This window comes from Bison bison, unplaced genomic scaffold (assembly GCF_000754665.1).
Source record: "Bison bison bison isolate TAMUID 2011002044 unplaced genomic scaffold, Bison_UMD1.0 scf7180017864197, whole genome shotgun sequence".
NCBI classification, from domain to species: Eukaryota; Metazoa; Chordata; class Mammalia; order Artiodactyla; family Bovidae; genus Bison; species Bison bison.
Window position 1 is genome coordinate 1,061,312 of NW_011494769.1, and position 16,713 is coordinate 1,078,024.

At 41.6% G+C, this 16,713-nt stretch overlaps 1 protein-coding gene across 1 annotated transcript in view; it reads right to left on the reverse strand.

The window, feature by feature from the left end:
• The window catches only part of RYR3 (ryanodine receptor 3), a 567,299-nt gene that overhangs the window by 370,704 nt on the left and 179,882 nt on the right, over window positions 1–16,713 (reverse strand). The window contains exon 2 of the mRNA XM_010844173.1: window positions 11,329–11,448. Within this exon, the coding sequence (XP_010842475.1) occupies window positions 11,329–11,448 (120 nt within the window). The remainder of the gene's footprint in view (window positions 1–11,328; window positions 11,449–16,713) is intronic.

Sequence of the window (16,713 nt, forward strand, 5' to 3'; positions counted from 1 at the left end):
CCTTCCAGGCTCCTCCATCCATGGGATTTTCCAGGCAAGAGTACTGGAGTGGGGTGCCATTGCCTTCTCCGAAAGACCTATATATAGAAAACTATAAAACACTGGTGAAATAAATCAAAGAAGGGACTAATAGATGGAGAAATATACCATGTTCATGGATTGGAAGAATCAATATAGTGAAAATGAGTATACTACACAAAGCAATCTATAGATTCAATGCAATCCCTATCAAGCTACCAACAGTATTTTTCACAGAACTAGACCAAATAATTTCACAATTTGTATGGAAATACAAAAAACCTCGAATAGCTAAAGCAATCTTGAGGAAGAAGAATGGAACTGAAGGAATCAACCTGCCTGACTTCAGGCTCTACTACAAAGCCACAGTCATCAAGACAGTATGGTACTGGCACAAAGACAGAAATATAGATCAATGGAACAAAGTAGAAAGCCCAGAGATAAATCCATGCACCTATGGACACCTTATCTTTGACAAAGGAGGCAAGAATATACAATGGAGAAAAGACAATCTCTTTAACAAGTGGTGCTTGGAAAACTGGTCAACCACTTGTAAAAGAATGAAACTAGAACACTTTCTAACACCATACACAAAAATAAACTCAAAATGGATTAAATATCTAAACGTAAGACCAGAAAACTCCTAGAGGAGAACATAGGCAAAACATTCTCCAACATAAACCACAACAGAATCCTCTATGACCCACCTCCCAGAATGCTGGAAATAACAGCAAAAATAAACAAACGGGACCTAATTAAAATTAAAAGCTTCTGCACAACAAAGGAAACTATAAGCAAGGTGAAAAGACAGCCTTCAGAATGGGAGAAAATAATAGCAAATGAAGCAACTGACAAACAACTAATCTCAAAAATATACAAGCAACTCCTGCAGCTCAATTCCAGAAAAATAAATGACCCAGTCAAAAAATGGGGCAAAGAACTAAACAGACATTTCTCCAAAGAAGACATACAGATGGCTAACAAACACATGAAAAGATGCTCAACATCACTCATTATCAAAGAAATTCAAATCAAAACCACAATGAGGTACCATTTCATGCCAGTCAGAATGGCTGCTATCCAAAAGTCTACAAGCAATAAATGCTGGAGAGGGTGTGGAGAAAAGGGAACCCTCCTACACTGTTGGTGGGAATGAAATCTAGTGCAGCCACTATGGAGAACAATGTGGAGATTCCTTAAAAAACTGGAAATAGAACTGCCATACGACCCAGCAATCCCACTGCTGGGCATACACACCGAGGAAACCAGAACTGATAGAGACACATGTACCCCAATGTTCATCACAGCACTGTTTATAATAGCCAGGACATAGAAGCAACCTAGATGTCCATCAGCAGATGAATGGATAAGAAAGCTGTGGTATATATACACAATAGAGTATTACTCAGCCATTAAAAAGAATACATTTGAATCAGTTCTAATGAGGTAGATGAAACTGGAGCCTATTATACAGAGTGAAGCCAGAAAGAAAAACACCAATACAGTATACTAACGCATATATATGGAATTTAGAAAGATGGTAACAATAACCCTGTATGTGAGAGAGCAAAAGAGACACAGATGTATATAGAACAGTCTTTTAGATTCTGGGAGAGGGAGAGGGTGGGATGATTTGGGAGAATGGCATTGAAATATGTATAATATCATATAAGAAACAAATCGCCAGTCCAGGTTCGATGCAGGATACTGGATGCTTGGAGCTGGTGCACTGGGATGACCCAGAGGGTGGTACTAGGAGGGAGGTGGGAGGGGGGTTCAGGATGGGGAACACGTGTACACCCGTGCCAGATTCATGTTGATGTATGGCAAAACCAATACAATATTGTAAAGTAATTAGCCTCCAATCAAAATAAATAAATTTAAATTAAAAAAAAGAGGAAGTCATTAGGGTGAGGCCTTATCCAACAAGACTGATGTCCTCATAAGAAGGAGAAAACACCATGTGAAGTCAGAGACATACAGAGAGAAGGGCCATATGAAGACGGAGACCGAGACTGGGGTTATGCTGTCACAAGCCAAGGAATACTCGGGACTACCAGAAACCAGAGTAGGCAAGAAGGATCCTCCCACAGAGGCTTCGGAGGGACAGTAGCTCTGTTAACACCTTGATTTCAGACTTCTAGCCTCCATAACTGTAAGGGAATAAATTTCTATTTGAAGTCACTTAAATTTATGCTAATTTGTCACAGTAGCCCTAGGCAACTAATGGACTATATGAATAATCTATTATATATTACAGTTTCTCAGCTATTTTTCTTCCTCTTCATCAATGATATTCTACATTGCAGTTCAGCCACCGTCTATCATGGTCATACACCTGGGCCCTAGTTTCAGCCAAACTGGTCTCCTCTGAAGCCTCTCAGGGACACACCCCACTGTCTAACCATGCAGCCACCTTCCAGTTGGCTTGCTCACTCAATTACTCTTATCACTACTGATATCCCTTAATTTTTTTCACTCCCAGTTCTTTCCCAATTCAGCTTAAATTCCAAGATACCATGGTCTAGTCTCCTAAACTCTCTTGTCCTTTTGACATTTATCACACTTACCCAGCAACACTTTGACCCTGGCAGAATTAAACTATCCATTTTCTTCATGCTTCTGGTGGGCTGCTGCACAAGATGACACAATTTGGAAAACTGGTAGCACTGAAAAGTTATGGTTACCAACCTCAAGTGGCTCTTCCAGCTGGGCCCTCACACTGCTCAGCAATTGCACCAGTCTCCTCTAGGCCAGTGGTCCCCAACCTTTTTGGTACCAGGGACTGGTTTCGTGGAAGACAATTATTCCAAGGACAGGGATGGGGGAATGGTTTCAGGATGATTCAAGTGTATTACATTTATTGTGTACTTTATTTCTATTATTATTACATTGTACATTGTGATTATATGGTAATGTGAGCAATGGGGAGCAGTTGTAAACACAGATGAACCTCCCCTTGCTTGCCAGCTGCTCACCTCCTACAGTGTGGCCTGGTTCCAGTCCATGGCATGGGGTTAGAGACTCCTGCCAAGTGTTTTGTCTCACTCTCCAAAACTTTCTGCACAAAACCTACAGGGTTAGTCCTATCCTTGCCTTCTTCCTCTTCAATGATATAAGAGCTCTTCTTTTGTTTGAAGGCCAGTTCCTCACCTCTGTTCTTAATACCAGCTTTCCCCACTATATCAGCAATTTGCACACTAAATCATCCATTCCCTCTTTTGCATCACTTTTTTTTTTTTTCTCTTTCTCGACTTGTACCTTTCCATCAGCATGGGAACATGCTTAAGTCTTAAGCACATTTAAGTCTCTTCTATTATAAAAATCCTTCCATCCTCCGACCCTCTCCAGCCATCACTCTTTCTTTCAGAGACTTCTGCACTGGCTGTCTTTCTCATTTTCCACTTGGACTCCACCTCTGCTAAATTGGCAAATTGGCTCTGTGCTTGTCAGCCTGTTGAGGTTAAGGTCTCACCAAGACTGCCACTGGCCTCCGTGTTACTACATCTAATGGACATCCCAACCTCACATTACTTTGCCTCCAAGTGATATTCTACCACGTGGACCATACTCCTTGACAGTCTTCCCTTGGTTTCTGTGGCTTCTATGACATTGCAAATGCCTACTTTACCTCTGATTTCTTAGGATTCTCCCCCTCATTCTCTGTTTCTCTTCTTCTACTCATCTTTAAATATCTATACTTTCAAGCCCTCTTCTCTTCCCTTCTTAATCCATAATTTTTCCACTCACTCTCTCCAAGCATAATTCTCTAACCTTAAGCCAATATCTCTTAAATATTATCTCCATTTCAACCTCTCTGCTCCATATATCCAGATGCCTATCAAAATTTCCTCTTGAATGTTTTCCAGGCATTTGAATTCAGTATGTTCCAAATTGGGCAGATATTACACCCTCCTTTTTTTGCAAATTGAAGGCTTGTGGCCACCCTATGTCAAGCAAGTCTCTTGGCATCATTTATCAACCACATTTGCTCACTTTGTGTTTCTGTGTCATGTTTTGATACTTCCCACAGTATTTCAAACTTCTTTAAAATTATTATATTTGTAACAGTGAGCTGTGATCATTGATGTTACTACTACAGCTGAGTGATGGCTCAAATGATGGTTAACATTTTTTAGCAATAAAGTACTTTTAAATTAAGGTATGTACATTTTTGGACATAATGCTATTGTACACTTAATAGACAATATTACAATGTAAATGTAACTTTTATATGCACTGGAAAACCAAAAAAAAATTGTGTGACTCACTTTATTGGGATATTTGCTTTATTGTGGTGGTCTGCATCCAAGCGTGCAATATCTCTAAGGTATACCCATATAATCTTTAACTTTAAAGTTGATGATACCCATATCCTCAACTTTAACATAGAGTGGTGGAGTGCAGGAGAAAAGACAGGTAAACCATCATAAATCAATGCAATGGATGTTTTGACACACCCCTCCCATTTACAGTGCTTCTGTGTCTTATATCCCAATACAGAGGCACAATACATCTGCCTTATCACTCTTTTAAAAACGTACTTTCTAGAAAAAAATATGATAATCTTTATATCTATAAAAAAAAGTTAGCTATAAAAATTTCAATATTGCTTCATGTACTGAGAGCATTTGCATTTTAATGGATTCTGTTTGATTTAAGCAAATACATATTTCTAACTTTGGAGTGTCAGGCGTTCAGAGGACAGATGCGACAAGGTTGTGGGAGGGCGTATGGAGATCTCCCTGGGTATTCTTAAAAATCTAGCCACTTGAAGAAATATGGCTTCTTTATCATTAAATAAGAATCATAATGCTCTCTATTCCTGAGTATTATAGAAATTAGACAGTGATTTGAGTTTGGAATGAACCATCTTCAGGAAGTCACTTAACTTTGTCTAAATTGTTTTATCTTTTTTTTTTTTTTTAATCAATGAGAACAATTTTTGCTTCATAGGTTGTAAAGACTAAATGAGAGTGTGTAAGCACCCACAACAGTACACAACACACAGACTATAATGTTTGATAAATGTTAAAAAAAAAAGATCAGAATTTCAATGCTTAAATCTCTGTATTAAAAGACATGGGATTTTTACAGTTTTATCATAGTTTGGATTTTATAAGATCTCAAGGCCATAGAGAAGACTACACACTAAAATTATATTGAGAAGTTCAAAAAAAGGTATACAATTTCAGGCTGAGCCTCTGTTTCCATAAATTTGCACAGACTTAGTTCTTTAGGAGTAAACAGCAAATCTTTCTGAGCTGAAGATAATAAAAGCAACAGAAAATAAGGGTTGTTTTTTTTTTAGCCAAGAATTCTGTTCTAATTTATGTCATTGACATAATGATGTTTGCACAAACACAGATGTTTAATTCTGGGTGTTCAGCACCTATACAAGTTTTCAGAAACCACAGGAGACTATTTTTTTTTTTTTTTCAGTTTTCAAAAGAGGAGGTGAAAACAATAGGAATAAAATTTTCCTGGAAAATGTTCAATTTGAAAATTAGATTTGAAACTGGATTTTCCATTTTGAGTAAACCATGGTCAGCAAGACACAGTGCTCCCTGACAGAAAGGCAGAACATTTTTCTGTGAGAGCCCAAAGAGTTCAGATGTGACACTGACTTAAAGGGCACCAGGGTAAACTGTTTCACTTCATCAACATCAGTTTCATTACTAAAATTGGTGAAACAAACAAACCTTGGTCTGTTGCAACTGATTTTCAACAAAAAGTTCCCATATTTTTCTTCTTTTTTGGTGCTCTACAATTAAGGAAGGTAGAAGTCAGGATTTGGAAAGGTGTTGGCTTATCATCGTAAATAACTACCATCAGTGAAGATTCCTGTGGGGTAAGGCGTATGAAACTCTCCTCTTTTTGCCTGAGAATTTGACCTTCAGTTAATTGTCCAGTTTTGTTCTTGGGACAACCTGATAAAACTGATATGCTAATTATGTTATGAGAGAACATTGCTTAGGGTGAAAATGATCCCTAATTTGTAGCCTGCATCTGGATTGGAAAGATCACTAGTACTTCATAGAAAGCCCTCTATTTGTGATTCCCCAAGTGTGATGACCCTTGTATCAGGGGTGGTCCTTCAAAAGCTACGCATGTGGAGTTGTTACAAGATACATCAGCTCCTGTGGTACAGAGCCTTTTAAGCCATGGTGACTCTACACTTGCCTGATGTGGACCTTGTCTCTTTGAGCCTGAGCTGTCATTTGGGGTGGGGATTCAGAAGGCAGACCCTGGAGGCTGCAAGGATTTCTGCAGAAGTGCCTGACACTTCCCAGCAGGCAAGCTGCGGCTCTTGTCCTACTAAGCAGATTGGGGTCTACCAGCATCTTATGAGTCTGGATGTTAAGTTGAACCAAAGGCAACCTCTTGGTGGACACTGCAGATACAACATAGATGAGACACAATATTAAGAACTAGAGGAAAAACAGACGATTTCTGATTCCTGGAAATTCATTTTCCACTTAAAAATGACTGTCAATATATAAAATAAATTGCCACTGGGAATCTGCTGTATGACTCAGGGATCTCAAACCAGGACTCTGTAACAACCTAGAGGGGTGGAATGGGGAGGGAGGTGTGAGAGATGTTCAAGATGGAGGGGACATATACCTATGGTTCACTCATGTTGATGCTTGGCAGAAACCAACAATTTTCTAAGGCAATTACCCTCCAATTAAAAATAAATAATTTTACAAAATGACCATCCATAAGCATTTGCTGCTATTAATAAAAACAGAGAAGCAACATTTCCCTTCAATGTTGCCTGCTCCCTGGTTTCAACACTGAATCTTCCCTACAAAACAAAATACCTTTTAACTCCTCACACTGTGCTCATTTGAATGAAAAGCTGAATAAGGGTGCTTCTGTGAATTAATATCTGCAATTTCAGGGGCCTTCAGAAAAGGCCATGACAAACAAGACTCAAAGTCACAAGAACTCTCCCAAGTGCTCAGCAGTTCCTGGTCTATGGCAGGTGTTGATATTCTAAAACTTTTGCTTCCTGTATTTCTACCCTCTTGCTCCCTGCTTCAATATGACCTCTTTTTTCTCAGGACTTGTACACAGAGAATATCTTTTAAGTACCTTATCTCATGTCTTCTTTCTCTGAGGTCTTTGTTCTCCCTAGAGTTCATCTCAATTTTACCTCTCTGAGTCTCAACTAAGTTGAAATACCCTTGACTGGGATGGCCCAAGGTCACCAGCTGGCTCTGTAGCCAGTTGATAAGAGTGACATTTGAGGTCTGTGCCTTATACCCAGTTTGCCAGGCTCAGGAAAAAACACACCTTCTCATTTTATTGCATGGTTAACATTAGTTTCCAAGAGCGTAAGAATGGCACCATTGGTTGTGAAATCTGATGGTAGAGAGTTAGGAGAAATAGCTAGTGAAAAGGGAGGGAACAGGACAGAAGAGGGGTGTGCACAGCTGGAGCCGACTATAGGAAAGCCTGGAGCCACATAAAATGGGTTAATCTAGCAGGCTGCTCCCAGGAGTGGTGACAGGAAATTCTGAAGACCTATCTATCCTTTCCACGAACTTATCCTGTTTTTCTGTGAGAAGCCCTCATGGTGCACTTTCTTCATACTACATACAGAAGAGACACACACTCATGCAATGATAGCATGGGTGCCAACTCTAACAACTGGTTTATCCTTTTGGAAAACCAATTTAATGTTGTTTATACTCTGTTGCCATTAATTCTTCTCCTGGAAAATAATTCAGGAAGCAAGAGTAAACCAACAAAAACCACGTACATGAATTTTTCTTTAATAACCATGAAGATTACATAGCAATATGGAACTGGATGAAATGTGAAAGAAAAAAGGCAGAAGGTCTGAATATCCATGATGAGTGTGACTTTGAAAATATATGGGTACATGTGGACAAAGGCCAGAGTGAAAAACAAAAATGAAAATAGTTGGGACAGGGAATACAGTCATAGATGACACATGTCTTACAAAACTTCTTCAGTTGTGTTATCTTGTTTTAAATTTAAAATGAAAAACCAAAATAAGAACGATCAGTCAAGTGGGTGTTAGCAAGGGTTTTTCTCATCCCTGATGCACTTCTGAGTGGTATGGGTTATTATTTTACACCTGAGGGATGCAAAGAATTCTTAGGTTATGATACATAGTTCTCTTTAATTTGTTTTAGGTAATCTGGCCTAGGTACTAGTAAATCACAATAGCCAATGGTTAAACATCCGCTGGATCATGGAAAAGCAAGAGAGTTCCAGAAAAACATCTATTTCTGCTTTGTTGACTATGCCAAAGCCTTTGACTGTGTGGATCACAATAAACTCTGGAAAATTCTGAAAGAGATGGGAATACCAGACCATCTGACCTGCCTTTTGAGAAATCTGTATGCAGGTCAGGAAACAACAGTTAGAACTGGACATGGAACAACAGACTGGTTCCAAATAGGAAAAGGAGTACGTCAAGGCTGTATATTGTCACCCTGCTTATTTAACTTATATGCAGAGTACATCATGAGAAACGCTAGGCTGGAAGAAGCACAAGCTGGAATCAAGACTGCCGGGAGAAATATCAATAACCTCAGATATGCAGATGACACCACCCTTATGGCAGAAAGTGAAGAGCAACTAAAAAGCCTCTTGATGAAAGTGAAAAAGGAGAGTGAAAAAGTTGGCGTAAAGCTCAACAATCAGAAAACTAAGATCATGGCATCTGGCCCCATCACTTCATGGGAAATAGATGGGGAAACAGTGGAAACAGTGTCAGACTTTATTTTGGGGGGTTCCCAAATCACTGCAGATGGTGATTGCAGCCATGAAATTGAAAGACTGCTTACTCCTTGGAAGGAAAGTTATGACCAACCTAGATAGCATGTTGAAAAGCAGAGACATTACTTTGCCAACAAAGGTTCCATCTAGTCAAGGCTATGGTTTTTCCAGTGGTCATGTATGGATGTGAGAGTTGGACTGTGAAGAAAGCTGAGTGCCAAAGAATTGATGCTTTTGAACTGTGGGGCTGGAGAAAACTTTTGAGAATCCCTTGGACTGCAAGGAGATCCAACCAGTCCATTCTAAAAGAAATCAGTCCTGGGTGTTCATTGGAAGGACTGATGCTAAAGCTGAAACTCCAGTACTTTGGCCACCTCATGCAAAGGGTTGACTCATTGGAAAAGACTCTGATGCTGGGAGGGATTGGGGGCAGGAGGAAAAGGGGATGACAGAGGATGAGATGGCTGGATGGCATCACTGACACGATGGACATGATTTTGAGTGAACTCTGGGAGCTGGTGATGGACAGGGTGGCCTGGCATGCTGTGATTCATGGGGTCGCAAAGAGTCGGACACGACTGAGAGACTGAATTGAACTGAAATAGAGTTTGCTGCTGCTGCTGCTGCTGCTAAGTCGCTTCCATCATGTCCAACTCTGTGTGACCCCATGGACTGCTAAACAAATATTAACTAATTTAAATCTTAATAACAACAGTCTTAAGTTGTTACTACTAAATTTCCATTAAGCAGATGAAGAAAACTAAGTTCAGAATGGTGAGGTATCTTGCTCAAGGCCCTAGCTTAGCTGGTGAGTGGTGAACACAGGATTCAGACTCAGAGTCTGGCTCCAGAGCAATGCCCTAAACCAATGTCCTATACCTTACTCAATGGATGACTAGCAAATGGTACCATGGGTTTCTAATTCAGACCAATATTCTTTTCATTACACCAGACTGAATCTTATCTGGAAGATGAAGAAGCTGGAAACAAGACTGAGTGACTTGCTCATGGTCACATGATGAGCTAATGGCTGAGAATCAACTTCTTTACTTATAATCTAATGATTTTCCTATTATCCCAGACTGCTGGGAATGAAGAGAAAAATACCTAACTAAGAGCAAAAGTAAATGAGGAAAGACCTTAGGGAAATAAAACCTAAGACCTCTAAAAGATAAAAATCTTCTTTGTCTCTTTGCTCTGCCATTTATTTGAATGTGACTCTGTCCTTGGTGCTACTGACAGATGCCTGTGCTCGTGGACCAGGGACCTCCCTACATGGGAGAGAGGCAAGTGATGAAGAGCAGAGGGGCTTCAGGGAGGCGTGGCCACCATGGGGCACGCTTGATGTTCTAGGATTTGGCCAAACTGCATGTGTCTGTGCTGTATATGTTAACATGGAGAAATGACATACTAATCAGGCGGCTTTGCTGGAAAGTATAACCATTTTCTGATTTAAAACATTCTATAGGAAAAACTGAGTATGGGGGTGTGGTGATGGATAATTGTATGCCAACTTGGTTAGACTATAGCATTCAGTTATTTAATCAAACACCAATCAAGATTTTGATGTGAAGATACTTTGTACATATAATTAACATCTACAATCAGTTGGCTTTAAAAGGGATTATTACCCTTGATAATGTGGGTGGGCTTTCTCCAATCATTCAAAGGCCTTATGAATAAAACCTGAGGTTTCTTGGAGGAAAAAAATGTCTGCCTTAAGAAAGATTCAACTCTTGAGTTTCTAGTTGATCTGACCTATGGATTTCAGATTTCCCAGCCCTCAAAACTGCATAAGTCAATTCCTTAAAATAAATCTGTATCCATCCATCCACCTGTCCAGAAAAAGGAAGAGATCCTATTGCTTCTGTTTCTCTAGAAAACCCTGACTGATACAAAGGTTTTTCCAGGACTGCAAAGTACTGTGAGAATACGGGCACACAGATCCACCTGACATACAGTTTGTGAAAAGTAGAAAGCAAATGAAAATGGAGGAAGCAAAGTTTCACTGAGGAGAGAGAACACTACATGCCCCCACACAGGCGGGGACCAGGGCAAACATTCCTTTCTGCCCCTGGGTCACAGCAGGCAGTTACTACCACCTCAGCACAGTCGCAACTGAAAGTGATGAGCTTGTTGTGAGACACAGGCCCAAGGACCCACGAATCGCTGAGGCAATAAAATGATAGCTGGGAGTAAAGAAAACACACTTAGATTTCTAGGAATTAACAACAAGGAAGGTGTTCGGGGCATAATAAAAGCATCTTCTCCCTGAAGACTGACAGTGACCTCAAGGCGTCTCCCCCATGTGCTGCTAAACACTTAAAGATAGGTACTATTAATTCTTCGCATTCCTCTGGGCTTCCACTGTATAACTTTCTAGGCTGGGGAGAGTTATGGGATCTGCTTCCCATTTCAAAAATAAGTATGTCTTTCGAATTTCTTCCTCACCACCCTCCTCACCCTCATCATCACTTCCCAGCAGTCCCATTCCCGGACGACTGCTTGGGAGGCCAAGAGGGAAGGTGCAGAGCAGACGGTTAATCTCACCTTGGCTTCTGAAGTGGGTTCCAAGAAGCACAGGCGATTCCCGAGTCCCTCGGCTGCCAGGCAGAACTTCCTCTGCTCCTTGTGAACGTTGGCGATGCACTGGAGGACCACTTCATCTTCCTGCCAGGGGAACAGAGACCCATGTGAGGAGCAAGGGACTACCTCCCAACACAGAGCCAAGCCCCTAAGGCACCCTGCTGCATCTTCATCAGGTCTGCTGAGGGCACATGCCTTTGAATATTAGATAAAGGAGAGTTTGTTCCTCGCATGGCATACCTGAGCTCCTCCCCTGAGTCAGGATTCTACTCATCTCTGGGGAGTGGGGTAGCAAGGACTTGGAAGAGAGGTACTACTTAAGTTCACAGCGTGAGCCTCCCTTCTGAAACGTACAAACTGCACACCATCCAGGTAAGCAGAGGATTTCAACCCTTGAGGGAACCTTAAACTAAACCTAAGCAATTTCTCCAAATAAACAATTAAACAATGAGGGAAACTGAGATGGCAGCAGAGATCAGAGGGAGGCAGGATCTGTGGAGGGAAGGTCCATTCTATGACAGGCTGGAAAGAGACATACTTTGTTGGAGGAGAGGGATGTATGCAGTGAAACGCATTCGGAGACGACAGAGGAGGCTGTGGAGGATATCAGCAGATGCCTTTAATTTTAAATTCTCTTTTATATTGAGTTATAGCTGACTGAGAATGTGGTGTGTTTCAGGTGTACAGCAAAGTGATTCAGATAAACACAAGCATATATAACACAGGGAACTCTACTCAATACTCTGTAATAATCTACATGGGAAAGGAGATGCATTTTAGATATGCATCTAAGGAAGATTAAAAGGAAAGGAAGACTGAGAGAAGCCTTGAGGATCCAGGCTGGAAGGACGAGTGGTCAAAAAGAAAAGCCAAGGAGAGGACTTTCCTCCTAGGCGGCAGCCTCAAAAGCAGCCCTCCTCCAATTGCAGACACCTTGTTTGAGTGGCATTCCTCTGCTTGATGGTCCAGAAATGAGGCTGACCTCCATTTACAGGAACATGATCACCCCCTGCACAACCCTGCCTGACCAGGAGCGGCAAACCTCTTCCTTACCCATCCCTCCATCCTTGCTCCTCCAACCTGTCAGTCCACATGCTCTCTCTCCACTGCCACCTGACCTCGGGTTTCAAACATCAAAGAAGACTTCTAGGCATAGTTGAATTAAAGGGGGAACCAGAGGCACCCCAGGTGTAAGTGCTTCTTCTCAGCACTTGCTCTCCTGTTTCTCGTCTCAGTTCCAGATCCCCTTGTCTTAGTGTTAATCCTATCCTACAGTACTGGAAAGGCACACTAAATAGACATGCTTTTTCCTCCACGGTGCCTACAACACATCTAGTCACATGGAAAAATGAAATCCTCTATGTGGTGGGAGCATGAAGAGATTCAGTAGGACCAACCCCCACAAAGAGGTCTGCAATGCCCAGGGATTGGCCAGCGGCGACAGGGAAATTTGAGACGTCACAAATCACAGACATATGAGGTGAACATTGAGGGAATAAAAAGGGCTCCATCCTTTCACTAGCCCTGAAAGGTCACTGTTCATCACTAAATTGAGTCAGTAATAAATTCAAGCCTCTGCTTCAGAATTCAGTCTTCATTTGAGTTGAGACAGAAGAAAACTCCAGAATATCACTTCTCTTGAAATGTGGGCGCAGGGGGATCTCTGAAAAAAATGAAGTTTTTCCCCAGGCAGAGTATGCTCCAGATCCCAGACCCAATACCATCCCCCTGGGGGGCACAGGGAATGGGGGAGGATTCTGAGTTGTCAAAACTTCAGAAAGGTGCCACGAAATGGGCATGGCAGTTCAATGGTCTGTACTGCAAGAGGCAGTCCTCAAAACACATAATTTTTCCATCCAAAATGTCAAGAAGACCCCCTGTTGAGAAATACTTTAAGTATCTCCTACCCACGTACCATTCACCAGTGGGAACAGGCATTTGGAAATCACAGAACTGGATCTATGGACCAGATTTCTCACAAAGGGAAAGTCAACAAAGGTTTCTTTATAATATGTGTCTTAGAGAATCTCTTTCCATAATCACCTTTCCCATGTTCTTTCCACCCTCAAGTGCCCAAACCATCTTGCACTAGCTGCCTCAGGGATCTATTTGTCTTCTGAAATTGACCTGTGCTGTAATTCACATCCTCATAACCTAGGCTACCAATCAACTCACGAAATAAAGGAATTGCCCTGGCTCAGTAACCACTTCCTGAAGAGTATTCACATGCAGGCACTGTCCAAGTCAGCACTCTGGGGGATACACGTGACTGTGCGGCTCTGGACCAACTTACCCTTCTCCAAACATGTTCACTTTTTTCCACCTGCTGTCTGGAACTGTACAGCTTGGACTGACCTGGCTGTAGACACCACCTGGCATGGCAGCCTGTACCTGCCTTCCCTCCAGACAGCAGCTATTAGCACCACAAACCTTCAACAGACAGACATCTGGAGCCAAAGAGTGCTTGACGCGGAAATCTTTGCACCATTTGGAATCATGAGATGAGTTAATTTAACTCATTTCATTAATTCTCTCACTCCCTAGTGGAACACAGAACACAACCCCTTCTAGGCCATTACCAACTCTATTTAGTTTACTCATCCCTATACTGATGTATGCTTTCTCCCCTCTTGTTATCTCTCTTCCTTTATCCCTTTGCTTTAAAGCAAATCTGGGAATTTCCAGATAATGCTATTTCCGAGGAAGCCCCGTTAACTGAAGGCTGCAAATTCTCCCACTTTTGCTATCTTTTCTTCCAGAAACTCTAGCTCCCCTCACAATCCTCACTGCCAACTCAGATGATTACTCTTCAACTCAGGTGCCCAAAATCTTCTATTTTGAGACACATGATAGCCAATCTCCACATCTTCTTTGGCAATCTATCAACAGACTAGTTACTTCTCCCATCCTTTATCTGACTCTTAATGACAATTGGGGAATTTGATAAACATTTTTGTGTGAATTCAACTCACATTTATTGAGTGCCTTCCAAGGGCAAAGAATTCTTCCAGGGTATCATGAAGTACACCAGGTTTTGTAAGAGGTGATATGTTAATATTGTAATAATGGAGCTGACATCTGACAGGCCAGCCCACAGCCTTTCTCCACTCTGCTTTAATCATCATCTCAAGTAATTTCAAGGTTCTTGTGGACAATCTATTCAAAATGAATCAGTTCAGTTCAGTTGCTCAGTCGTGTCCAACTCCTTGCAACCCCATGGACTGCAGCATCCCAGGCCTCCATATCCATCACCAACTCCTGGAGTTTACTCAAACTCATGTCCACTGAGTTGGTGATGCCATCGAACCATCTCACACTCTGTCGTCCCCTTCTCCTCCTGCCTTCAATCTTTCCCAGCATCAGGGTCTTTTCAAATGAGTCAGGTCGCATCAGGTGGCCAAAGGATTGGAGTTTCAGCTTCAACATTGGTCCTTCCAGTGAACATTCAGGACTGATCTCCTTTAACATGGAATGGTTGGATCTCCTTGCAGTCCAAGGGACTTTTAAGAGTCTTCTCCAACACCATAGCTCAAGAGCATCAATTCTTCGATGCTCAGCTTTCTTTATAGTCCAACTCTCACATCCATGCATGACTACTGGGAAAACCATAGCCTTGACTAGACAGACCTTTGTTGGCAAAGTAATATCTCTGCCTTTTAATACGCTGTCTACTACTACTACTACTAAGTCGCTTCAGTCATGTCCGACTCTGTGCGACCCCATAGACGGCAGCCCACCAGGCTCCCCCGTCCCTGGGATTCTCCAGGCAAGAACACTGGAGTGGTTTGCCATTTCCTTCTCCAATGCATGAAAGTGAAAAGTGAAAGTGAAGTCACTCAGTGGTGTCCGACCCTCAGTGACCCCATGGACCGCAGCCTTCCAGGGTCCTCCGTCCACGGGATTTTCCAGGCAAGAGTACTGGAGTGGGGTGCCATTGCCTTCTCCGAATATGCTGTCTAGGATGGTCATAACTTTTCTTCCAAGGAGTAAGAGTCTTTTAATTTCATGGCTGCAGTCACCATCTGCAGTGATTTTGGAGTCCCAAAAAATAAAGCCTGCCACTGTTTCCACTATTTCCCCTTCTATTTGCCATGAAGTGATGGGACCAGATGCCACGATCTTTGTTTTCTGAAAGTTGAGCTTTAAGCCAACTTTTTCACTCTCCTCTTTTACTTTCATCAACAGGCTTTTTAGTTCCTCTTCACTTTCTGTCATAAGGGTGGTGTCATCTGCATATCTGAGGTTATTGATATTTTCCCAGCAATATTAATTCCAGCTCGTGCTTCTTCCAGCCCAGCATTTCTCAGGATGTACTCTGCATGGAAGTTAAATAAGCAGGGTGGCAATATACAGCCTTGACGAACTCCTTTTCCTATTTGGTACCAGTCTGTTGTTCCATGTCCAGTTCTAACTGTTGCTTCCTGACCTGCATATAGGTTTCTCAAGAGGCAGGTCAGGTGGTCTGATATTCCCATCTCTTTCAGAATTTTCCAGTTTATTGTGATCCACACAGTCAAAGGCTTTGGCATAGTCAATAAAGCAGAAATAGATGTTTTTCTGGAACTCTCTTGCGTTTTTTGATGATCCAGTGGATGTTGGCAATTTGATCTCTGGTTCCTCTGCCTTTTCTAAAACCAGCTTGAACAGTCTGGAAGTTCATGGTTCACATATTGCTGAAGCCTGGCTTGGAGAATTTTGAGCATTACTTTACTAGAGTGTGAGATGAGTGCAATTGTGCAGTAGTTTGAGCATTCTTTGGCATTGCCTTTCTTAGGGATTGGAATGAAAACTGACCTTTTCCAGTCCTGTGGCCACTGCTGAGTTTTCCAAATTCGAAATGAATACCTTGACCTAATGATTGCCCCTCTGCTTTGGTAACACACTCTAATGAAACTTCCTTGTCATGACCTAGAATGAATCCAGTTGTAAAATCCAAAACTGGACTTTTACTATACAGATGCACTCTTCTCTCTTGCTTGCTTTCTCATTGCACTATTCTTGCTTTCCCCTTCAGCAAATTGGCCGGTTCCAAGAGAGCACACTGCCATCGTCATTATTTTCTCCACCTGAGCAAGGAAAATGATTGATTTTTTGGAAAGATAAAACATCACAACTTTGAAGTTTGGGGAGTTTTAAAAATATTGTGTACTAAATCATATAAGTAGAATCTAGAAAAATGGTATAGATGATTTACAAAGTAGAAATCAAGACATAGGGAACAAACATGTGGATACCAAGGGGGAAAAGGGGAGTGGGATGAATTAGGAGATCAGGATTGACATATATACATACTGTTGATACTATGTACAAAATAGACACCTAATGAGAACCTAACTATATGGCATAGAG